The following is a 25,671-nucleotide window of genomic DNA, read 5'->3' as shown; positions in this document are numbered from 1 at the left end:
GTAGTTATATTCTTGTACATAGGGGGCAGTATTATAGTAGTTATATTCTTGTACATAGGGGCAGTATTATAGTAGTTATATTCTTGTACATGGGTGCAGTATTATAGTAGTTATATTCTTGTACATAGGGGGCAGTATTATAGTAGTTATATTCTTGTACATGGGTGCAGTATTATAGTAGTTATATTCTTGTACATAGGGGGCAGTATTATAGTAGTTATATTCTTGTACATAGGGGCAGTATTAGGCTGGGGCCACACGGGCACTACTGCGATCCACTTGCATGAGACTCGGCTCGTGCTGGCAGTACAGCAGAGCCGAGTGTCATGCCTGTGTCTTTGCAACTGAGGTCCGTTCGTGCGAGCAGACCTCAGCTGCGGGGGGCGGGCCGGCACTCGGGAGGGAGGGATTTCTCTCCCTCTCTCCTGCATAGTCGGCTATAGCCATTCTCACACTGCACTAGCAGTACACCGGTGTACCGCGAGTGCAGTGCGATTTTTCTCTCGCCCCATTCACTTGAATGGCTGCGAGAGAAAGAGTCTCGGATTACAATCGCAGCATGCTGCGATTGTTTTCTCAGTCCGATTAGGGGTGAGAAAATAATCGCTCATGTGTGCTCACACACAGGCTAGAATTGGTCCGAGGGGAATGCGATGTTTTATCGCACTCCACTCGCACCGATTTTCTCGCCGTGTGGCTTAGCCCTAATAGTAGTTATATTCTTGTACATAGGGGCAGTATTATAGTAGTTATATTCTTGTACATAGGAGCAGTATTATAGTAACTATATTCTTGTACATAGGGGCAGTATTATAGTAGTTATATTCTTGTACATAGGGGCAGTATTATAGTAGTTATATTCTTATACATAGGAGGCAGCATTATAGTAGCTATATTCTTATACATAGGAACAGTATTATAGTAGTTATATTCTTGTACATAGGGAGCAGTATTATAGTAGTTATATTCTTGTACATAGGGGCAGTATTTTAGTAGCTATATTTCTTATACATAGGAACAGTATTATAGTAGTTATATACTTGTACATAGGAGCAGTATTATAGTAGTTATATTCTTGTACATAGGGAGCAGTATTATAGTAGTTATATTCTTGTACATAGGGGCAGTATTTTAGTAGCTATATTTCTTATACATAGGAACAGTATTATAGTAGTTATATACTTGTACATAGGAGCAGTATTATAGTAGTTATATTCTTGTACATAGGGAGCAGTATTATAGTAGTTATATTCTTGTACATAGGGGCAGTATTTTAGTAGCTATATTTCTTATACATAGGAACAGTATTATAGTAGTTATATACTTGTACATAGGAGCAGTATTATAGTAGTTATATTCTTGTACATAGGAGGCAGCATTATAGTAGCTATATTCTTATACATAGGAACAGTATTATAGTAGTTATATTCTTGTACATAGGGAGCAGTATTATAGCAGTTATATTCTTGTACATAGGGAGCAGTATTATAGTAGTTATATTCTTGTACGTAGGGGCAGTATTATAGCAGTTATATTCTTGTACATAGGGGCAGTATTATAGTAGTTATATTCTTGTACATAGAGGCAGTATTATAGTAGTTATATTCTTGTACATAGGGGCAGTATTATAGTAGTTATATTCTTGTACATAGAGGCAGTATTATAGTAGTTATATACTTGTACATAGGAACAGTATTATAGCAGTTATATTCTTGTGCATAGGGGCAGTATTATAGTAGTTATATTCTTGTACATAGGGGCAGTATTATAGTAGTTATATTCTTGTACATAGGAACAGTATTATAGCAGTTATATTCTTGTACATAGGGGCAGTATTATAGTAGTTATATTCTTGTACATAGGGGCAGTATTATAGTAGTTATATTCTTGTACATAGGGGCAGTATTATAGTAGTTATATTCTTGTACATAGGGGCAGTATTATAGCAGTTATATTCTTGTACATAGGGGCAGTATTATAGTAGTTATATTCTTGTACATAGGGGCAGTATTATAGTAGTTATATTCTTGTACTTAAGAGCAGTATTATAGTAGTTATATTCTTGTACATAGGAGCAGTATTATAGTAGTTATATTCTTGTACATAGGAGGCAGCATTATAGTAGTTATATTCTTGTACATAGGGGCAGTATTATAGTAGTTATATTCTTGTATATAGGGGCAGTATTATAGTAGTTATATTCTTGTACATAGAGGCAGTATTATAGTAGTTATATTCTTGTACATAGGGGCAGTATTATAGTAGTTATATTCTTGTACATAGGGGCAGTATTATAGTAGTTATATTCTTGTACATAGAGGCAGTATTATAGTAGTTATATTCTTGTACATAGGGGCAGTATTATAGTAGTTATATTCTTGTACATAGAGGCAGTATTATAATAGTTATATTCTTGTACATAGGAGGCAGTATTATAGTAGTTATATTCTTGTACATAGGGGCAGTATTATAGTAGTTATATTCTTGTACATAGAGGCAGTATTATAATAGTTATATTCTTGTACATAGGGGGCAGTATTATAGTAGTTATATTCTTGTACATAGGGGCAGTATTATAGTAGTTATATTCTTGTACATAGGGGCAGTATTATAGTAGTTATATTCTTGTATCTAGGGGGCAGTATTATAGTAGTTATATTCTTGTACATAGGGGCAGTGTTATAGTAGTTATATTTTTGTATCTAGGGGGCAGTATTATAGTAGTTATATTCTTGTACATAGGGGCAGTATTATAGTAGTTATATTCTTGTATCTAGGGGGCAGTATTATAGTAGTTATATTCTTGTACATAGGGGCAGTATTATAGTAGTTATATTCTTGTACATAGGGGCAGTATTATAGTAGTTATATTCTTGTATCTAGGGGGCAGTATTATAGTAGTTATATTCTTGTACATAGGGGCAGTATTATAGTAGTTATATTCTTGTACATAGGGGCAGTATTATAGTAGTTATATTCTTGTATCTAGGGGGCAGTATTATAGTAGTTATATTCTTGTACATAGGGGCAGTATTATAGTAGTTATATTCTTGTACATAGGGGCAGTATTATAGTAGTTATATTCTTGTATCTAGGGGGCAGTATTATAGTAGTTATATTCTTGTACATAGGGGCAGTGTTATAGCAGTTATATATTCCTGGTCATAAGGGGCAGAATTATAGGAGTTATCTTCTTCTACAGAAGGACATTCCATTCTTCAATCATTTTTGGTCTCCTTTAGTTCTTTCATCTTTTTACTTGTTTTAAGTTCTTAATATTGAAACCCAGTGAAGTTAATGAATCTACATTCAGATATGCTGGATTAATTGTCTATAGAGTTAGTTACGAATCTTTTCTTTTACCCCCCTATTTACATCTGAACCCCACTTAATCCTTATAATCTGCAGATTACAGATGGACTCTTCTCAGCTCCTTCAGTTTTGTATATTTGACACAATCAAGGAAAGCCTAGAGCCTCAGTAAACACCCAAATCCTCCATCAGTGGGGTCCACTTACCTTGCCTTTGACCTTATAGATCTTCTTATAGGTGAATTCTTTATGGTCCTTTAAACTTCAGAACTTACACCATGTTGGGTCCCAGTGGATGCAGAGAGACCAGGTAGATCATAAAACAGAAGTCTTACAAGGAGTGTGGCAGCTTCTTAATATTTCATGAAGAAACCAGCGTCTGGGAAGCGGAGACATTTGTGTCACCTGAATAATGCAGCGGGAGAACAACTTAGTGTAAGCTCTCCAGTTAAAGAAGAAAATAATATGGGTAGGTATCTTACCCCTGGTGCCAGTTATGGAGTGATAACAGCTTAGTCTTCCCGTTTCGACAACCCCCTTTAAATTTGGCGTTCCACAATGGTAATACAAACACTACTGGAATCGCTGTACTCACTTAGCAAAGGCAAGGAGCGGGTGGGAAGAATCCCTACTCTGGACGCCATGGTTGGTTTTAGGTAGTTTTGAAGTTTACGGCTTATACATTGAGATCAATTATAATGCAGTCTGCAGTGAGGTCCTCCTCTGGGTGGCTGAAAGTTGAGTAACTATACGTTGAGCTCCTCGTGGTGGCTGGAGGTTGCGCTTCTTCTAGAAATGGCTAAAAGCTGAGTTCAGCCTAGTGGTGGCTGGAAGTGGAGCTTCTGGTAGTGGCTGGAAATTCAACTTATCCTAGTTATAGCTGCAAGCTGAGTTCCCCCTAGTGGTGGCTGCAACCTGAGAGTCCCCCTTAGCGGTGGCTGCAACCTGAGAGTCCCCCTAGTGGTGGCTGCAACCTGAGAGTCCCCCTAGCGGTGGCTGCAACCTGAGAGTCCCCCTAGCGGTGGCTGCAACCTGAGAGTCCCCCTAGTGGTGGCTGCAACCTGAGAGTCTCCCTAGTGGTGGCTGCAACCTGAGAGTCCCCCTAGTGGTGGCTGCAACCTGAGAGTCTCCCTAGTGATGGCTGCAACCTGAGAGTCCCCCTAGTGGTGGCTGCAACCTGAGAGTCCCCCTAGTGATGGCTGTAACCTGAGAGTCCCCCTAGTGGTGGCTGCAACCTGGGAGTCCCCCTAGCGGTGGCCGCAACCCGAGTCCCCCCCCTAGGGGTGGCCGCAACCCGAGTCCCCCCCCTAGGGGTGGCCGCAACCCGAGTCCCCCCCTAGGGGTGGCCGCAACCCGAGTCCCCCCCCTAGGGGTGGCCGCAACCCGAGTCCCCCCCCTAGGGGTGGCCGCAACCCGAGTCCCCCCCCTAGGGGTGGCCGCAACCCGAGTCCCCCCCCTAGCGGTGGCCGCAACCCGAGTCCCCCCCCCCCTAGCGGTGGCCGCAACCCGAGTCCCCCCCCCAGCGGTGGCCTAACCCCAGTCCCCCCCTAGCGGTGGCCGCAACCCGAGTCCCCCCCTAGCGGTGGCCGCAACCCGAGTCCCCCCGTAGCGGTGGCCGCAACCTGAGAGTCCCCCCCTGGTGGTGGCTACAACCTGAAAGTGCCCCCTAACGGTGGCCGCAACCCAAGTCCCACCCTAGTGGTGGCCGCAACCCAAGTCCCCACCTAGCGGTGGCTGCGACCTGAGAGTCCCCCCCTGGTGGTGGCTACAACCTGAAAGTCCCCCCTAGCAGTGGCCGCAACCTGAGTCCCACCCTAGTGGTGGCCGCAACCCAAGACCCCATCTAGCGGTGGCCGCAATCCGAGTCCCCACCTAGTGGTGGCCGCAACCCGAGTCCCCCCAAGCGGTGGCCGCAACCCGAGTCCCCTCTAGCGGTGGCCGCAACCCGACTATACTCTAATGGTGGCTGCAAGTTGAGCTTCACCTAGTGGTGGTCGGAAGTAAGCTTCACCTAGTGGTGGTCGGAAGTAAGCTTCACCTAGTGGTGGTCGGAAGTAAGCTTCACCTAGTGGTGGTCGGAAGTAAGCTTCACCTAGTGGTGGTCGGAAGTAAGCTTCACCTAGTGGTGGCTGCACGCTCCACTTCTCTATCAAGGCTTATGTATAGGAAGAGAAGGGGACTAAGGAGTTCCCTCTTTTGTCAAGCACAGGGCCAGAAATTGGGCCTCCAAATCTGGGCCTGAAGGGAATAGATGACGAGTGGGACAGCTGTGATAATAGAAGTGTATTATGTGGTCATTTTATACTTCTATAACCGTAAAAGCAAATAGGGGATTTGGAAATAAGCACTGTACATTATTATATGTTATAAAATGTCACCATCAGTAAATATTGGATCTCAAAAAATAACTTGTTAGATGTGGAACTGCCCTTTAAATAAGGTTGTCTGGGGTCTAAATTGCACGGACCAGTAATGTGAATATAATAGGTTTATGGTAATCTAATATAAATTTGCATGTAATTGTGGATCTGTCGCGTCTCCCCTGTTCTCACCGAAATCTGACATTCAGCAGATTCTCTTTCATCATCAGGAATATATAGAAGTCTAATAAACTGGAAATGTGTCCAAGGGCTACAACTCCCAGGACTGCGAAGTGAGATGCTGCAAATTGCATGATATTGAGTCACCGCGGGCCCCGAGCCGCGGAGGTGCCGGGGACAGAAGATAATGACTATATGTGTCAGTTCACTTCTTTTTAAATGACAAGTTCCTGCATTGGCCACAGCTGCAGATATAAACTGGATTGCTGGGCTCACATCTGTCTTTCCTAACAAGCCCATACACATGCATGCTCAACTTGGCAGAGCATGCATGTGTTCTTTAAGAAGAGAGGGGAGTGAGCCGATGCCAGAAACCTCTGGTGGTGGCTTATTCTCCAGAAACAAACGTTTGGAGCAGTCGCCAACACTACCCCGGTGACATCTGAGGTTTGGGTAGAGGTCTCAATACACGTTAGATGCCCAGTCGATTCTGAAAAATTGCCAGATTTGTATACAAGAGCATCTCAGTAAATTAGAAAATCATCAAAAAGTTAATTTATTTCACAAATTCAATTCAAAAAGGGAAACACATACATTATATAGAGTCATTCCACACAGAGGGATCTATGCCTATACATTATATAGAGTCATTCCACACAGAGGGATCTATTCCTATATATTATATAGAGTCATTCCACACAGTGTGATCTATTCCTATATATTATATAGAGTCATTCCACACAGAGGGATCTATTCCTATATATTATATAGAGTCATTACACACAGAGGGATCTATTCCTATATATTATATAGAGTCATTCCACACAGAGGGATCTATTCCTATATATTATATAGAGTCATTACACACAGAGGGATCTATTCCTATATATTATATAGAGTCATTCCACACAGTGTGATCTATTCCTATATATTATATAGAGTCATTCCACACAGAGGGATCTATTCCTATATATTATATAGAGTCATTACACACAGAGGGATCTATTCCTATATATTATATAGAGTCATTCCACACAGAGGGATCTATTCCTATATATTATATAGAGTCATTCCACACAGAGGGATCTATTCCTATATATTATATAGAGTCATTCCACACAGAGGGATCTATTCCTATATATTATATAGAGTCATTCCACACAGAGGGATCTATTCCTATATAATATACTAGCTGTAGTACCCGGCTTCGCCCGGGTTAATAACTGCTGTTAACAAAATAGAATGTATTAACAAAAATGTATTCTGCACACAAACAACACAAAACAAATAGATAGAAATGTTAATATTAAATTGTTGCCTATATTAACCAATCAGAGCTCAGATTAATTAGCTGTAGCAAAATAGAAGCTAAGCTGTGATTGGTTGCTATTGGAAGCCTGATAAATCTCCAGGCAACAGAAAGCCCTCCCCCTGACAGTATATATTAGCTCACACATACACATATAGACAGGTCATGTGACTGACAGCTGCCGTATTTCCTATGTGGTACATTTGTTGTTCTTGTAGTTTGGCTGCTTATTAATCAGATTTTTATTTTTGAAGGATAATCCCAGACTTGTGTGTGTTTAGGGCGATTATGTGGCGAGGTTGGTGTATGTGTGGTGAGATGTGTGCTGAGGGTGGTATATGTACCAGACTTGTGTGTGTTTAGGGCGATTATGTGGCGAGGTTGGTGTATGTGTGGTGAGATGTGTGCTGAGGGTGGTATATGTACCAGACTTGTGTGTGTTTAGGGTGATTATGTGGTGAGGTTGGTGTGTGTGTGGTGAGATGTGTGCTGAGGGTGGTATATGTACCAGACTTGTGTGTGTTTAGGGCGATTATGTGCTGAGGGTGGTGTATGTGTGGTGAGATGTGTGCTGAGGGTGGTATATGTACCAGACTTGTGTGTGTTTAGGGCGATTATGTGGTGAGGTTGGTGTATGTGTGGTGAGATGTGTGCTGAGGATAGGTATATGTGTTCAAACACGCGGTAGTGTGTGGCGCATTTTGTGTGTGTTCATATCCCCGAGTGTGGTGAGTATCCCATGTCGGGGCCCCACCTTAGCAACTGTACGGTATATACTCTTTGGCACCATCACTCTCATTCTTTAAGTCCCCCTTGTTCACATCTGGCCGCTGTCAATTTGCCCCCAACACTTTTCGTTTCACTTTTTCCCCATTATGTAGATAGGGGCAAAATTGATTGGTAAATTGGAACGCGCGGGGTTAAAATTTCGCCTCACAACATAGCACCCAGCGCTGCCCGGGATAGTAACTGTCTCTCTGTTTCTCTCCCATTCTCTGTCAGTCACCCCCTCTGTATATATCTCTCTGTCTCTCTCTCTCTGTCTGTCTCTTTCCCTGTCTCTCTCTGTCTGTCTGTCTCTTTCTCCGTCTGTCTCAATCTCTTTCCCTGTCTGTCTATCTATCTCTTTCCTTGTCTGTCTATCTATCTCTTTCTCTTTCTATCTATCTCTGTCACTTTCCCTGTCTGTCACTTTCCCTGTCTGTCACTTTCCCTGTCTGTCACTTTCCCTGTCTGTCACTTTCCCTGTCTGTCACTTTCCCTGTCTGTCTCTTTCCTTGTCTGTCTCTTTCACTGTCAGTCTGTTTCTTTGTCTGTGTCTGTCTCTTTGTGTCTGTCTCTTACCCTGTCTATGTCTGTTTCTTTCCCTGTCTGTGTCTGTCTTTTTCCCTGGCTGCATTGTGACACGCCAACATTCCATATAAGGGCGTGGCTGCGCATTCTTCTGAAGTTCTGGCTGCACTGTGGCTCCCATCTGCATTCACTTTAATGGAGGCAGGTTTTTTTGGTGAATAACTGTAAAGAGCGGGGTTAAAATTTCCCCTCCAAATATAGCCTATGATGCTCTCAAGGTCCAGAAGTGTGAGTGTGCAAAATTTTGTGGCTGTAGCTGCGACGGTGCAGATGCCAATCCCGGACATACACACACACACACACACACACACACACACACACACACACACACACACACACATACACACATTCAGCTTTATATGTTAGATAGTCATTACACACAGAGGGATCTTTTCCTATATATTATATAGAGTCATTACACACAGAGGGATCTATTCCTATATATTATATAGAGTCATTACACACAGAGGGATCTATTCCTATATATTATATAGAGTCATTACACACAGAGGGATCTATTCCTATATATTATATAGAGTCATTACACACAGAGGGATCTATTCCTATATATTATATAGAGTCATTACACACAGAGGGATCTATTCCTATATATTATATAGAGTCATTACACACGGAGGGATCTATTCCTATATACAGTGCCTACAAGTAGTATTCAACCCCCTGCAGATTTAGCAGGTTTGATAAGATGCAAATAAGTTAGAGCCTGCAAACTTCAAACAAGAGCAGGATTTATTAACAGATGCATAAATCTTACAAACCAACAAGTTCTGTTGCTCAGTTAAATTTTAATAAATTTTCAACATAAAAGTGTGGGTCAATTATTATTCAACCCCTAGGTTTAATATTTTGTGGAATAACCCTTGTTTGCAATTACAGCTAATAATCGTCTTTTATAAGACCTGATCAGGCCGGCACAGGTCTCTGGAGTTATCTTGGCCCACTCCTCCATGCAGATCTTCTCCAAGTTATCTAGGTTCTTTGGGTGTCTCATGTGGACTCTAATCTTGAGCTCCTTCCACAAGTTTTCAATGGGGTTAAGGTCAGGAGACTGACTAGGCCACTGCAACACCTTGATTTTTTCCCTCTTGAACCAGGCCTTGGTTTTCTTGGCTGTGTGCTTTGGGTCGTTGTCTTGTTGGAAGATGAAATGACTACCCATCTTAAGATCCTTGATGGAGGAGCGGAGGTTCTTGGCCAAAATCTCCAGGTAGGCCGTGCTATCCATCTGCCCATGGATGCGGACCAGATGGCCAGGCCCCTTGGCTGAGAAACAGCCCCACAGCATGATGCTGCCACCACCATGCTTGACTGTAGGGATGGTATTCTTGGGGTCGTATGCAGTGCCATCCAGTCTCCAAACGTCACGTGTGTGGTTGGCACCAAAGATCTCGATCTTGGTCTCATCAGACCAGAGAACCTTGAACCAGTCTGTCTCAGAGTCCTCCAAGTGATCATGAGCAAACTGTAGACGAGCCTTGACATGACGCTTTGAAAGTAAAGGTACCTTACGGGCTCGTCTGGAACGGAGACCATTGCGGTGGAGTACGTTACTTATGGTATTGACTGAAACCAATGTCCCCACTGCCATGAGATCTTCCCGGAGCTCCTTCCTTGTTGTCCTTGGGTTAGCCTTGACTCTTCGGACAAGCCTGGCCTCGGCACGGGTGGAAACTTTCAAAGGCTGTCCAGGCCGTGGAAGGCTAACAGTAGTTCCATAAGCCTTCCACTTCCGGATGATGCTCCCAACAGTGGAGACAGGTAGGCCCAACTCCTTGGAAAGGGTTTTGTACCCCTTGCCAGCCTTGTGACCCTCCACGATCTTGTCTCTGATGGCCTTGGAATGCTCCTTTGTCTTTCCCATGTTGACCAAGTATGAGTGCTGTTTACAAGTTTGGGGAGGGTCTTAATTAGTCAGAAAATGCTGGAAAAAGAGATAATTAATCCAAACATGTGAAGCTCATTGTTCTTTGTGCCTGAAATACTTCTTAATACTTTAGGGGAACCAAACAGAATTCTGGTGGTTTGAGGGGTTGAATAATAAATGACCCTCTGAATAAACTTTTCACCATTTAAAAAAAAAAAAAAAAGAAATAACATTCTTTTTTGCTGCAGTGCATTTCACACTTCCAGGCTGATCTACAGTCCAAATGTCACAATGCCAAGTTAATTCCGAATGTGTAAACCTGCTAAATCTGCAGGGGGTTGAATACTACTTGTAGGCACTATATTATATAGAGTCATTACACACAGAGGGATCTATTTCAAGTGTTTATTTCTGTTAATGTTGATGATTATGGCTTACAGCCAATGAAAACCCAAAAGACATTATCACAGAAAATTAGAATAATTACCACAAAACAACTACAAAGGCTTCCTAAGCTTTTAAAATGGTCCCTTAGTCTGGTTCAGTAGGCTACACAATTATTGGAAAGACTGCTGACTTGTCAGATGTCCAGAAGGCAGTCATTGACACACTCCGCAAGGAGGGTAAGATACAAAAGGTAAAGAAGCTGGCTGTTCATAGAGTGCTATATCCAAGCATATTAATGGAAAGTTGAGTGGAAAGAAAAAGTGTGGTAGAAAAAAAGCAACCGGGATAACCAGTCTTGATAGGATTGTTGGATTGTTAAGAAAAGACTATTCAAAAATTTGGGAGATTAACAAGTAGTGGACTTGTGTCGCAAGGAGCGGACACACTCCAAGAGGAGGGTAAGCCACAACAGGTCATTGCTAAAGAAGCTGGCTGTTCACAGAGTGATTTATCCAAGCATATTAATGGAATGTTGAGGGGAAGGGAAAAGTGTGGTAGAAAAAGGTGCACAAGCAACCAGAATAACCGCAAAAATGTATAGACAAATCTAGGAGAAACTAAAAATAAGGGTCCGAAAAATGGATGAATAGAATTGTATTATTCCTGTATAGTTTTGGATCTCTGCGTGGACTATATGGACCCATTGGAACTTTTTTTATTTATCTTTTTTTTTTTTTTTTTAATTCTAGATTGTAAGCAAATAGATCTCAGTAGTACGATCCCCAGTGGTCAGTAAGGCATCACCTATGCATTGATGGTAAAATGTAAAAAAATCCTTTAGGTTTCTCCCACGTGCTGCCCAGTTTACCTATACAAAAAAGAAAAAGAACTCCGGAACTCATAGAACCCCAATAAGAAAAACAAGGAATGGATATTCTTATACATTCTTCATTCAGTGAAATAGGTGTCCGTAAACAATTTTTGACGTTTCGGCCCCAGACCTTTATCAAAATCGGACCATCTGCATATAAATCATAAATAAATAACAATCAGTTGTACAGATATAAAGAAACAGAAAAAACACATGATTCATATCATCACATGATAATTCATAATGTCATCACACATAGTGTGAAAAAATAGAACGTACAATTGTGTTGAAATCACACTCTTCTATATCGACAAAACTTGTTACATAGAGAATGAGAATAAATGAAGAAATGCATGTTACCAATTTTTTCAAAGAGATTATTGGTATATCACGAACAAAAAAAGAGAACATAAAAAAATATGGCAAGGTGCTCATCAGATGGATTAACAGAGAATATGTGGGTTGATTCACAGGGAGTTATCATCGCTGAACGACCTGAATTAAATAAACAAGAAGGTGTAATCCTAAAATTGTTCAATAGATTAGTAATAATGAAAGGTATGGATAGACAATAATGGGAAGACATTTTTGTATTACCTGTAAAGAGGCTAGGTGGTGTATGTGATAGGTAGGTGTATTAGTAGGTACACAGGTAATGGGTGTCGCTATAGTAACCAACAGCCTAAAATTGAAAAATCAACGAAAAAATACTAAGGTAAAGCGAAAGGGGTATATATAATCATATGTTGTGAATATTACACATATCAATATACTAAGTTGAGGAAAATGTATTACCTGTAGAGGCTTAATGAGATTTATTCTCATTTTCTATGTAACAAGTTTTGTCGATATAGCAGAGTGTGATTTCAACACAATTGTACATTCTATTTTTTCACACTATGTGTGATGACATTATGAATTATCATGTGATGATATGAATCATGTGTTTTTTCTGTTTCTTTATATCTGTAAAACTGATTGTTATTTATTTGTTACTAGCTGTATTACCCGGCTTCGCCCGGGTTAATAACTGTTGTTAACAAAATAGAATGTATTAACATTCCCGGGATAGAATGTATAAATAGAATGTATTAACGCCCAGGATAGTAACTGTCTCTCTGTTTCTTTCCCATTCTCTGTCTGTCTTCCCCTCTGTATATATCTCTCTGTCTCTCTCTCTCTATCTCTTTGTCTGTCTGTCTCTTTCCCTGTCTGTCTCTGACTGTCTCTGTCTCTTTCTCCGTCTGCCTCAATCTCTTTCCCTGTCTATCTATCTATCTCTGTCACTTTCCCTGTCTGTCTCTTTCCCTGTCTGTCTCTTTCCCTCTCTTTCCCTGTCTGTCTCTTTCCCTCTTTCCCTCTGTCTCTTTCCCTGTGTCTGTCTCTTTGTCTGTCTCTTTACCTGTCTTTGTCTGTCTTTTACCCTGTCTGTCTTTTTCCCTTTCTTTCCCTGTCTGTCTGTTTCCCTGTGTCTGTCTCTGTGTCTGTCTCTTTCCCTGTCAGTCTGTTTCTTTGCTGTGTCTGTCTCTTTGTGTCTGTCTCTTACCCTGTCTGTGTCTGCCTCTTTTCCTGTGTCTGTCTCTTTCCCTGGCTGCATTGTGACACGCCAACATTCCATATAAGGGCGTGGCTGCGCGTTTTTTGAAGTTCTGGCTGCACTGTGGCTCCCAGCTCCATTCGCTTTAATGGAGGCAAGTTTTTTGGCGAATAACTGTAAAGCGCGAGGTTAAAATTTCCCCTCAAAACATAGCCTATGACGCTCTCGGGGTCCAGACGTGTGAGTGTGCAAAATTTTGTGGCTGTAGCTGCGACGGTGCAGATGCCAATCCCGGACATACATACATACATACACACACATTCAGCTTTATATATTAGATTTATTTATGATTTGTATCCAGATGGTCCGATTTTGATAAAGGCCTGGGGCCGAAACGTCAAAAACGGTTTACGGACTGTTTTACACCTGTTTCACTGAATAAAGAATCTATAAGAATATCCATTCCTTGTTTTTTTTATTGGGGTTCTATGAGTGCCGGAGTTCTTTTTCTTTTTTGTTCTTATTTTCTCCTGAGCACCTACTTGGTGATGTGGGGCTCTCCAAAAAATGTTTCAGTTTACCAATACAGATGAATATGCATTAATACATGAAATTGTTTTAGTTATCTCTACTTTCTGGGAATTATTTGGGCTAGAGTTGAGCAAAAAAAGGACCCTCGTTCTGCGGCCGTGGCCACCAGAACTTCCTACTTTTTGCATCCCTGGTGCCTATTCTGAAAAAGGACCCTAGTTCTGCGTCCGTGGCCACCAGAACTTCCTTTGTGTTGCATCCCCATTGCCTCTTCTGAAAAAGGACCCTAGTTCTGCGTCCGTGGCCACCAGAACTATCTAATTGTTGCATCCCCGTTGCCTCTTCTGAAGAAGGACCCTAGTTCTGCGGCCGTGGCCACCAGAACTTCCTTTGTGTTGCATCCCCGTTGCCTCTTCTGAAAAAGGACCCTAGTTCTGCGTCCATGGCCACCAGAACTACCTAATTGTTGCATCCCCATTGCCTCTTCTGAAAAAGGACCCTAGTTCTGCGGCCGTGGCCACCAGAACTTCCTACTTGTTGCATCCCCGTTGCCTCTTCTGAAAAAGGACCCTAGTTCTGCGGCAGTGGCCACCAGAACTTCCTACTTGTTGCATCCCCGTTGCCTCTTCTGAAAAAAGACCCTAGTTCTGCGTCCGTGGCAATAGAACTACCTAATTGTTGCATCCCCGTTGCCTCTTCTGAAAAAGGACCCTAGTTCTGCGGCCGTGGCCACAAGAACTTCCTACTTGTTGCCTCCCCGTTGCCTCTTCTGAAAAAAAGACCCTAGTTCTGCGGCCGTGGCCACCAGAACTTCCTACTTGTTGCATCCCCGTTGCCTATTCTGAAAAAAGACCCTAGTTCTGCGGCCGTGGCCACCAGAACGTCCTACTTGTTGCATCTTCTGAAAAAGGACTCTAGTTCTGCGGCTGTGGCCACCAGAACTTCCTACTTGTTCCATCCCCGTTTCCTCTTCTGAAAAAAGACCCTAGTTCTGCAGCCATGGCCACCAGAACTTCCTACTTGTTGCATCCCCGTTGCCTCTTCTGAAAAAGGACCCTAGTTCTGCAGCCATGGCCGCCAGAACCTCCTACTTGTTCCATCCCCGTTTCCTCTTCTGAAAAAAGACCCTAGTTCTGCAGCCATGGCCACCAGAACTTCCTACTTGTTGCATCCCCGTTTCCTCTTCTGAAAAAAGACCCTAGTTCTGCAGCCATGGCCACCAGAACTTCCTACTTGTTGCATCCCCGTTGCCTCTTCTGAAAAAGGACCCTAGTTCTGCAGCCGTGGCCACCAGAACCTCCTACTTGTTGCACCCCAATACCTTGTCTGATTAGTACACCCTGTGATGTCATGGAGTTGTGGCACGTGGGTCTACTACTCAAAAGCTGCAATGGGGATGCTGACGTGACCACTCAATGAGGGTTTTGTGAATCTTTTGTCCAACTCTATTATTGACCCATTGGAACTTTTTGAACATTTGCTCTTATTTTTTTTTCTAGAGTGAAAATAACCAATTCGGATGTTGAGTCAAATGTGGACCATGAGGATGTGGTATCCCCCTGATGGTAATGTGAAGTGGCCATAGAGCTACCCTGGATCCGTAGGCTCCTGGCCCCACGAGCAACAGATGTTGAGTAATATTATCAGCGCCCTAGAAGCCCTGGCCGGTGATCGATGGGATCGTTGCTCTTGCCTGGCTGACCTGTCTCACACATCTCTGGTTGTCTACAATGCCGGTTTCTATAATGGCCTCCAGCGGCATCATGTCCCTTTATTGGGAAGTGTTTCCTTCGATGCCCACCTGCCGGGTTTATTGCACACCATCGTACCAAGATGGGCACTTGTACGTGATAGGAGGTTGCAGCAAAGCGGGAGTTCCTCTGGAAACAGTGGAAATGCTGGACGTGGGGTCACAAACATGGGCAGTGCTACCTTCATTGCCGACCCCCCGAGCCGGAGCCGCGTCGGTCACGGTTGGGAAACAGGTTCTGGTGATCGGTGGAATGAATTATGAGCAATGTCCATTGTCAACGGTGGAGATCTACAACAGCGATGAGGGAAAGTGGGAAAAGAAGGCTCCGTTGTGCCAGCCATCCATGGGGATCAGCGCCATTGAAAAAGGTGAGAAAAGACTTTTACATCAATCACAGCTGTTTATGTTGAAGGTTAAATGTGTCCGGACATAAATGACTAAACCTTGAATTTTCCTAGTCGTTCAGTCCTGTGCAAAAGTGTTAGGCAGGTGTGAAAAAAGCACTACAAAGTAAGAAAGCGTAAAAAACAACAAGTGTTAGTAGTTTATGCCTTTTATCAATTTCAAAATGAATAAAGAAAAGACAATCTATAGCGCATCACTATTTGGTGTGACAGCCTTTTTCTTTTAGGAACTGTTTATTAACAAACAGTAAAGCCCGCTTTACACGCTTCAATATATCTCACAATCCGTCGTTGGGGTCAAGTTGTAAGTGACGCACATCCGGCATCGTTTGTGAGGTATCTGCGTGTGACATCTACTTGCGATCAGGATTGAACGCAAAACCGTTGATCGCAAACACATCGTATCATTCTCTAGAATTGAGCGTTTTGTTGCACGAACCTAGTCAATTGTAACGTGTGACATCCCTCATACGATTTTGGTGTCTGAGGCTATGTGCGCAGGTGTGCGCTCTGCACCGCAGCTTATAAAAGGTCTGCTTCAGAGCGCAGCTGAAAAGCTGCGTTCTGAAGCGCCTCACAATGTCTGTCATTCACTAATCTCTGTCAGTCCGTCACTATCTCTGTCCCTCACTCTCTGTCCATGTCAGTCTATCCCCCTCTCTCATATACTCACCGATCCCCGGCGCTGCACGGCATTCACACTGCTCCGGCGGCTTTTACTGTTTTGAAAAAGCCGGCCGCCCATTAAACAATCTCGTATTCCCTGCTTTCCACGCCCACCGGCGCCTGTGATTGGTTACAGTGAGACACGCCCCCACGCTGAGTGACAGGTGTCTCACTGCACCCAATCACAGCAGCCGGTGGGCGTGTCTATACTGTGTAGTGCAATAAATAATTAAATAATTAAAAAAAACGGCGTGCGGTTCCCCCCAATTTTAAAACCAGCCAGATAAAGCCATACGGCTGAAGGCTGGTATTCTCAGGATGGGGAGCTCCACGTTATGGGGAGCCCCCCAGCCTAACAATATCAGCCAACAGCCGCCCAGAATTGCCTCATACATTATATGCGACAGTTCTGGGACTGTACCCGGCTCTTCCCGATTTACCCTGGTGCGTTGGCAAATCGGGGTAATAAGGAGTTATTGGCAGCCCATAGCTGCCAATAAGTCCTAGATTAATCATGTCAGGCGTCTATGAGACACCCTCCATGATTAATCTGTAAATTACAGTAAATAAACACACACACCCGAAAAAATCCTTTATTAGAAATAAAAAACACAAACATATACCCTGGTTCACCACTTTAATCATCCCCAAAAAGCCCTCCTTGTCCGGCGTAATCCAGGATGCTCCAGCGTCGCATCCAGTGCTGCTGCATGGAGGTGACCGGAGCTGCAGAATACACAGCCGCTCCTGTCACCTCCACGCAGGTAATGAAGACAGCCGCGCGATCAGCTGCTGTCACTGAGGTTACCCGCTGTCACTGGATCCAGCGGTGGCCGCGGGTAACCTCAGTGACAGCTCAGCTGATCGCGCTACTCACCTCAGTTGCTGCGTGGAGGTGATAGGAGCGGCGGTGAGTAGCGCGATCAGCTGAGCTGTCAGTGAGGTTACCCGCGGCCACCGCTGGATCCAGTGACAGCGGGTAACCTCAGTGACAGCAGCTGATCGCGCTGCTGTCTTCATTACCTGCGTGGAGGTGACCGGAGCGGCTGTGTCTGCTGCAGCTCCGGTCACCTCCATGCAGCAGCGCTAGATGCGACGCTGGTGCATCCTGGATTACGCCGGACATGGAGGGCTTTTTGGGGATGATTAAAGTGGTGAACCAGGGTATATGTTTGTGTTTTTTATTTCTAATAAAGGATTTTTTCGGGTGTGTGTGTGTTTATTTACTGTAATTTACAGATTAATCATGGAGGGTGTCTCATAGACGCCTGACATGATTAATCTAGGACTTATTGGCAGCTATGGGCTGCCATTAACTCCTTATTACCCCGATTTGCCAACGCACCAGGGTAAATCGGGAAGAGCCGGGTACAGTCCCAGAACTGTCGCATATAATGTATGCGGCAATTCTGGGAGGCTGTTGGCTGATATTGTTAGGCTGGGGGGCTCCCCATAACGTGGAGCTCCCCATCCTGAGAATACCAGCCTTCAGCCGTATGGCTTTATCTGGCTGGTTTTAAAATTGGGGGGAACCGCACGCCGTTTTTTTTAATTATTTAATTATTTATTGCACTACACAGTATAGACACGCCCACCGGCTGCTGTGATTGGGTGCAGTGTGACACCTGTCACTCAGCGTGGGGGGCGTGTCTCACTGTAACCAATCACAGGCGCCGGTGGGCGTGGAAAGCAGGGAATACGAGATTGTTTAATGGGCGGCCGGCTTTTTCAAAACAGTAAAAGCCGCCGGAGCAGTGTGAATGCCGTGCAGCGCCGGGGATCGGGGATCGGTGAGTATGAGAGAGGGCTGCTAACTTCAGTAACTTAGGAGATTAGCGGTCACCGGTGAGCCCTTCACAGGTGACCGCTAATCAGGACGCGACACAGACAGAGCCGCAGCATGACAATGAAGTCGGGTGAAGTTCACCCGAGTTCATTCTGACAGTGCGGCTCTGTCTGTGTCTGCTGTCATCTGCCATTCAGCGCTGCTACATGGCTGTCTGTGTCTGCTGTCAGCGGCCATGTAGCAGAGCTGAACGGCAGATGACATAGTAAAAACGCATCCCTACACAGTACACACGCTTGGCAAGTCAATAAATAAAAAAAAAAAAAGGTGCCCAATGCATACGTCACAGAACACATGATCTAAAGGATCGCACACACAATTGACCAATTTAACATAGACTACTAACGCTCGTGTGACAGCAAATGAACAACCAACGTGAAATCTCAAGATCCCGTATGCAACCTGGGCGTGTCACATCGCAAATGCGATTGTACAACTAATTGCAACGTGTAAAGTGGGCTTAACAGAAACAGCTGTGTAGGAGGCTTAAAACTGGGGGAGGAGCAGCCAAATTCTGCTACAAAGGTGAGGTTCTGGAAGACGGTTTCATGTCACAGTGTATACACCATGGCAGGAGTGTGCACAGCAACATGACACAAGGTAGTTATACTGCATCAGCAAGGTCTCTCCCAGGCAAACAGTTGAAAGCAGACTGGGGTTTTATTATGTGTTGTTCAAGCTCTTTTTAAGAAGTATCAAGAAATGGGCAACGTCGAAGACTGTAGACGCAGAAAACGTAGTGCAGTGGCTAAAAGATGCATTATACTTTCTTCCAGTCAAAAATGGAAAATGTTCAGCACTGCCATCAACTCAGAACTGGCAGCAACCAGTGGGGCCCAGATATTGCCATCTACTGCTCATGAGTTACATCCTGTATTATACTCCAGAGCTGCACTCACTATTCTGCTGTTGCAGTCACTGTGTACATACATTACATTACTTATCCTGTACTGATCCCGAGTTACATCCTGTATTATACTCCAGAGCTGCACTCACTATTCTGCTGTTGCAGTCACTGTGTACATACATTACATTACTTATCCTGTACTGATCCCGAGTTACATCCTGTATTATACTCCAGAGCTGCACTCACTATTCTGCTGGTGCAGTCACTGTGTACATACATTACATTACTTATCCTGTATTAAACTCCAGAGCTGCACTCACTATTCTGCTGGTGCAGTCACTGTGTAGATACATTACATTACTGATCCTGTACTGATCCTGAGTTATATCCTGTATTATACTCCTGAGCTGCACTCACTATTCTGCTGGTGCAGTCACTGTGTACATACATTACATTACTGATCCTGCACTGATCCTGAGTTACATTCTGTAGTATACTCCAGAGCTTCACTCACTATTCTGCTGGTGCAGTCACTGTGTAGATACATTACATTACTTATCCTGTACTGATCCTGAGTTACATTGTGTATTATACTCCAGAGCTGCACTAACTATTCTGCTGGTGCAGTCACTGTGTACATACATTACATTACTTATCCTGCACTGATCATGAGTTAACTCCTGTATTATACTCCAGAGCTGCAGTCACTATTCTGCTGGTGCAGTCACTGTGTACATACATTACATTACTTATCCTGCACTGATCATGAGTTAACTCCTGTATTATACTCCAGAGCTGCACTCACTATTCTGCTGGTGCAGTCACTGTGTACATACATTACATTATTTATTCTGTACTGATCCTGAGTTACCTGCTATATTATACTCCAGAGCTGCACTCGCTATTCCGCTGGTGCAGTCACTGTGTACATACATTACTGATCCTGAGTTACATCCTGTATTATACTCCAGAGCTGCACTCACTATTCTGCTGTTGCAGTCACTGTGTACATACATTACATTACTTATCCTGTACTGATCCCGAGTTACATCCTGTATTATACTCCAGAGCTGCACTCACTATTCTGCTGGTGGAGTCACTGTGTACATACATTACATTACTGATCCTGTACTGATCCTGAGTTACATCCTGTATTATACTCCAGAGCTTCACTCACTATTCTGCTGGTGCAGTCACTGTGTAGATACATTACATTACTTATCCTGTACTGATCCTGAGTTACCTTCTGTATTATACTCCAGAGCTGCACTCACTATTCTGCTGGTGCAGTCACTGTGTAGATACATTACATTACTTATCCTGTACTGATCCTGAGTTATATCCTGTATTATACTCCAGAGCTGCACTCACTATTCTGCTGCTGCAGTCACTGTGTACATACATTACATTACTGATCCTGAGTTACATTGTGTATTATACTCCAGAGCTGCACTCACTATTCTGCTGGTGCAGTCACTGTGTACATACATTACATTACTTATCCTGTATTAAACTCCAGAGCTGCACTCACTATTCTGCTGGTGCAGTCACTGTGTACATACATTACATTACTGATCCTGTACTGATCCTGAGTTATATCCTGTATTATACTCCAGAGCTGCACTCACTATTCTGCTGCTGCAGTCCCTGTGTACATACATTACATTACTGATCCTGAGTTATATCCTTTATTATACTCCAGAGCTGCACTCACTATTCTGCTATACTCATATTTTCAGACTTTTCCCCTCCAGATGTGGCAGTGATCGCGCCCGTTGATGTGAACAGATGATCAGATCATATTTAGCGCTAATATTGTCCTTACAAGCGTCTCTTCATCATCTGGATTCATTAATTCCGTCCCAAATGTCAGCCGCCTAATTACCAATTTAAACAATTGATCTCTAAACCGCCTGCAGTCACAGCGCTTCCTCCGGCGCGGACCCGCGCGAGCTTCATAGCGGACACAATAACTAATTAAATCGTCTTGTAAGGACAGATGATTAATGCTGAAGTTTTGGGCTGTCAGTCACCGGAGACAGCGAGGAACGGCTGAGCGCCGGTGATAAATGTGTACAAGAAATAAACAGGCCCCATTGTTGCCCTGGCAACCGAGCTGATGGTTGCCATGGTGGCATTTGCACATACATTACACTGACCTGAGTATAATTAGTCCGGTTCCTTCGCCTCTTATTAACCTCTCCGGGGGGGCACAGATGGGCCGGACCCTGACAGCTGTCACCTGTCCCCAGAGCTCTACCCGTGGGGTCATTCCTTCATATTAGTATAATTAATGGGAGACTCGGACCTGTATATCTGTATAACAGGCCATAGCAAGAGCCATATACTGCGCCCCCGTAATAGTATCGCCCCAGTTGCCTGTATATAGTCACAGGTTCCCCATAGTAAAGAGAATGGCTGTACTCCCCATAATAGTGATTTCCAGAGTGCCCCATAACAAAGACAATAGCTGTACTCCCCATCGTAATGACAGCCATAGTACCCCCATAACAAAGACAATGGCTGTACTCCCCATAATAATGATAGCCAGAGTGCCCCCATAACAAACGCAATAGCTGTATTCCCTGTAATAATGATAGCTAGAGTGCCCTCATAACAAAGACAATAGCTGTACTTACCATTGCAATGATAGCTAGAGTGCCCCCATAACAAAGACAATGGTTGTACTGCCCGTAATAATGATAGCCAGAGTGCCCCCATAACAAAGACAATGGCTGTACTCCCCATAGTGTTGATAGCCAGAGTGCCCCCATAACAAAGATAATGGCTGTGCTCCCCATAATAATGATAGCCAGAGTGCCCCCATAACAAAGACAACGGGTTTACTCCCGATAATAATGTAAGCCACAGTGACCCCACACCTACGAGAGTCACTGCACCCCAATAATAATAGCCATTCTTCATCTGTTGCCTTTATATATCCAATTACAGTTCCTTCATAGTAAAGACAATGGTTGTACTCCCCATAATAATGATAGCGAGAGTGGCTCCACAATTGTTTCAGACACTGCACCCCCATAAAAAAGATGGCCAGAGTGCCCCCACCACTGTGACAGCTTCTACACCCCTATAAGAAAGATAACCACAGTGCCTCCACAACTACGGTATGTCAGCCACTATGCCTCCATATTAATGATAGCCGCAGTGCCCCCACAACTGTGATAGCCACTATACCCCCCATATTGATAGCCCTAGCACTCTCAGAACTAGAACTTCTCCAAAACCCGTGAGAGTAATGAACACTTGATAGTACTGAAATCCACAGTGCCCCCATAACTATGACAGCTGCTGCACCCCCATGATGATAGCAGTGTCGGAGAGCAGGTGTTTTGTTTGTCTGCAGCGCTTCTGCAGGAGATAAGTGCACAGATGTGTCCGGCCCCCCAGAGAGATGCTCTTTGTCACTGCTCCCTGGTTAATAGATTGGGGTCTTCAATGAGGGTCTTTCTAAACCAGACTCTTTTTAGTTTAGCCGCATGGACCATCAAGGGTTAACGGGGCCGTTTTACCGTTCACGTTCCTTTCTTCCAGTCCATTGGGCTTCGCGGTTTGAGCCTCTCCGCTTTGTGTTTCCGCACATTCACACACACTCGCCTCTCTCGGCCCCGCTAAGGCATTTGGCCTTTTCGATGTCAGTTGAGATATAAGACGGAAAATGATGGTTTTACTTCTCCGAGCAAAAACGTCAGGATAAGTTAGAGCATACGGGGCGACCGGACCGGCGGGAATCGGGGATCGGCTGCGCGCACCAATGTACTAGCACCTCCGCCCGGGCGCCTGCTTGTCTCTTTCTGTATCCATCTGCAGCCTTCCATGAGAAAAGCGCCAAGAACGCCAACATCGACGGGAAGAACTGACATACTGTCTGCCGAAAATGTTATCAAAACAAATGGCTAGAAAGGGATGAAATAACCCAAAGATGCAGAGACAGGCAGATGGCACGCGCTAACGAACGTGCTAATTAGATGCTCTGCATTGTCATTATTGGTAGGAGTCCATGCAGATCTGACAGTGAGGAAGACGCCGCAAAATAGAGAGCGACAACTAAGAGCGATTCATGTTCTGGAGGAATCGAGAATATCCATGCATTACTCAGAGTGGTGTAATACATCATTTCACCAGCGGGGGAGCTGCAGCAGGAGCTGAACACTCACTTGCCACTGGGTTCCCCTTGGATTTAAAGAGTAATTGTTGTTGGGTTTTTTTTATTTCATAAATCAATAGTAGACATAATAAGAGGACACTTTGTAATATATCTTATCAGACAAATATGCTTGTTTTTCTTCTTGAATTGTGCTTTCACTTTCAGTTTATCTGTAAAATCCGTTTCAAGTGAAGACAGATTTTCCTATTACTGAGATAGATGATATTTGGTGCTCAAAAGATTCTACGGAGGAGTTAGAGGCAGACACAGACATTAGAAATGAATGAATGCCTATTTTAAAGGGGAACACCACCATCTTCCCTTAGATCTCTCCATTGTTCTGTTCTGTTATTCCTCATGAATATTTATTATTAAATTAATAATAATAATTATTCATTTATATAGCGCTGTTAATTCCACAGCGCTTTACATACATTAGCAACACTGTCCCCATTGGGGCTCACAATCTAGGTTCCCTATGAGTATGTTTTTTGGAATGTGGGAGGAAACCGGAGTATCCTGAGGAAACCCACGCAAACACGGGGAGAACATACAATTAACAACTAAGTTGTCAGGGTTCCAATGTGCAGAGCATCTTGTGCTCTGTTATGTTCTGCCATGCTCTCCTGCAGAGCGTTTTGCAGGCTTAGATGTTCTGCTGTTTGTCTTGAGCTCCTGTGGACGGGTCGTTTCTTAGCACTGGGTCCTACGCTGTTGTTGGGAGGCGCTCTCTCACATGCTCCTCGTTTCAGATGATTGCTGTGCTTCATTAGGGAGCATGCTTGTCCGACACGTCGCCAGTCGTATTTCCTGGTTCCACAGTAAGTGCTCTTGGCTTCCGTTTGTGTAAAGTTATCTGATCTTAGCTTCTTGACCCTGGACTGTAGTTGACTCTGCTCTGCCTGCCCTCCTGACTTTGTTGTTACCTCCTGGCTTCTGACCTCCGACTATATCCTATATGTAACCTCCTGGAATCCTGACCCTCGGCCTGTATCTTGAGCTCATCTCTGCCTGCTCTGTGTCCTGTCTTGTCCTCTTGGTCCCTGATCCTGGCTTGTTTGACTACCTTTCCGTTCACACTGCACGCAAGTAGTATCTAGCACCACCTAGTGACTCTGACACTATGCCATGTAATGTCGAGCATCACATAAGTCTTACTATTCCCCTCATCAGACAGGTGTGCCCCCCCCTACCCCTACAGTCAAATACTATTAGCACTAATTGGATAGTGTCAGTGTTATGCATGTACTTGGGGAAGGTCCAGCGAGAGGAAAGGCACACAACAAACAGGGGTTTCACCACGACAAACAAGGGGTACACCAGGGGCACTTTAATAACAGTGGGCCCTAGCGCTAGTGAGAGGGAAGATGGACACCTCCTTCACTTACCTGTACTGCACTCCTAGCCAGTTCCTTTACAGGTTCCTCACCTGTTGACTAGCAGGAACCTGAAGCCCTGAGAGACCCTATTGGCTAGTGAGTGGGTAGGTAAGGATCACTAGTCCCACCGCCGCACTGAAACAACACACCAGGGAAGGAAGACAAATGGGGGAATCAACAAAAGATAAACTACAAGTTTTTGGCTGCAGTCAGGCACCAGGACTACAGCCTACACCCCAACAGACAGGTTCCAACAGCTCCTTCCACCTCCAGGCCAAGTCTCAGACTGAGGATTCCGTATAACCAGCGCCCTCTACAGGGAGTAGAGGGTATATATAGGGATTGGGAGTGATCCAAACCACAAACACCTGGGAAGGTAATGAGAATGCTTGCTGGAAAGGAATAATCCTACGACTGCGAAAGGAAATACATTTAATATTGAGAGCCTTGGATGGAAATGACTCTCTAGCCTGAATCTGTCACTAGTTTCATAATGCAGAGACACAGCCGTGACAGTCAGACTGTAAAAAGATAACCTCACCCCCCCCAATTAATAGCCACTAATTGACAAATCATTTATACATTTCCAAGTGGAGTATCAAAGGAGCATCATATAGAGTTCTAAGAAAAGACACTCTAAAATTATTTTTGGGAATACATGTATTTAGTGCAACAGTCATGTCAGGAGGTCCCTTTAAAGAGCATCTGTGACTATCATGAAAGATGTAATGTTTTCCTCTGGTGTAAATGCCGCTGTTCTCCTGAATCCAGTGATGTTTTTCTTTTTTTCCTGCTCCTCACCGTTCCTGAGATATGGCCCCTTCTTCCCTGTTTACAAATCTTGTTTTGTTAGCCAAGTGGGTGTGATCCTTATCTTCCTTCTCTGT

The 25,671-nt window shown here is 44.0% G+C and overlaps 1 protein-coding gene across 1 annotated transcript in view; it reads left to right on the top strand.

Moving 5' to 3' along the window:
* Positions 1-25,671, top strand: part of KLHDC8B (kelch domain containing 8B) — a 133,828-nt gene that overhangs the window by 26,725 nt on the left and 81,432 nt on the right. Inside the window, exon 2 of the mRNA XM_075321463.1 lies at positions 15,224-15,845. Coding sequence (XP_075177578.1) covers positions 15,455-15,845 — 391 coding nt within the window. The 5' untranslated portion in view covers positions 15,224-15,454. The remainder of the gene's footprint in view (positions 1-15,223; positions 15,846-25,671) is intronic.

The sequence above is a fragment of the Anomaloglossus baeobatrachus genome, chromosome 8, assembly GCF_048569485.1.
Source record: "Anomaloglossus baeobatrachus isolate aAnoBae1 chromosome 8, aAnoBae1.hap1, whole genome shotgun sequence".
NCBI lineage: Eukaryota > Metazoa > Chordata > Amphibia > Anura > Aromobatidae > Anomaloglossus > Anomaloglossus baeobatrachus.
The sequence above is the reverse complement of the archived record's forward strand: the minus strand, read 5'-3'. Positions and strand labels throughout refer to the sequence as shown.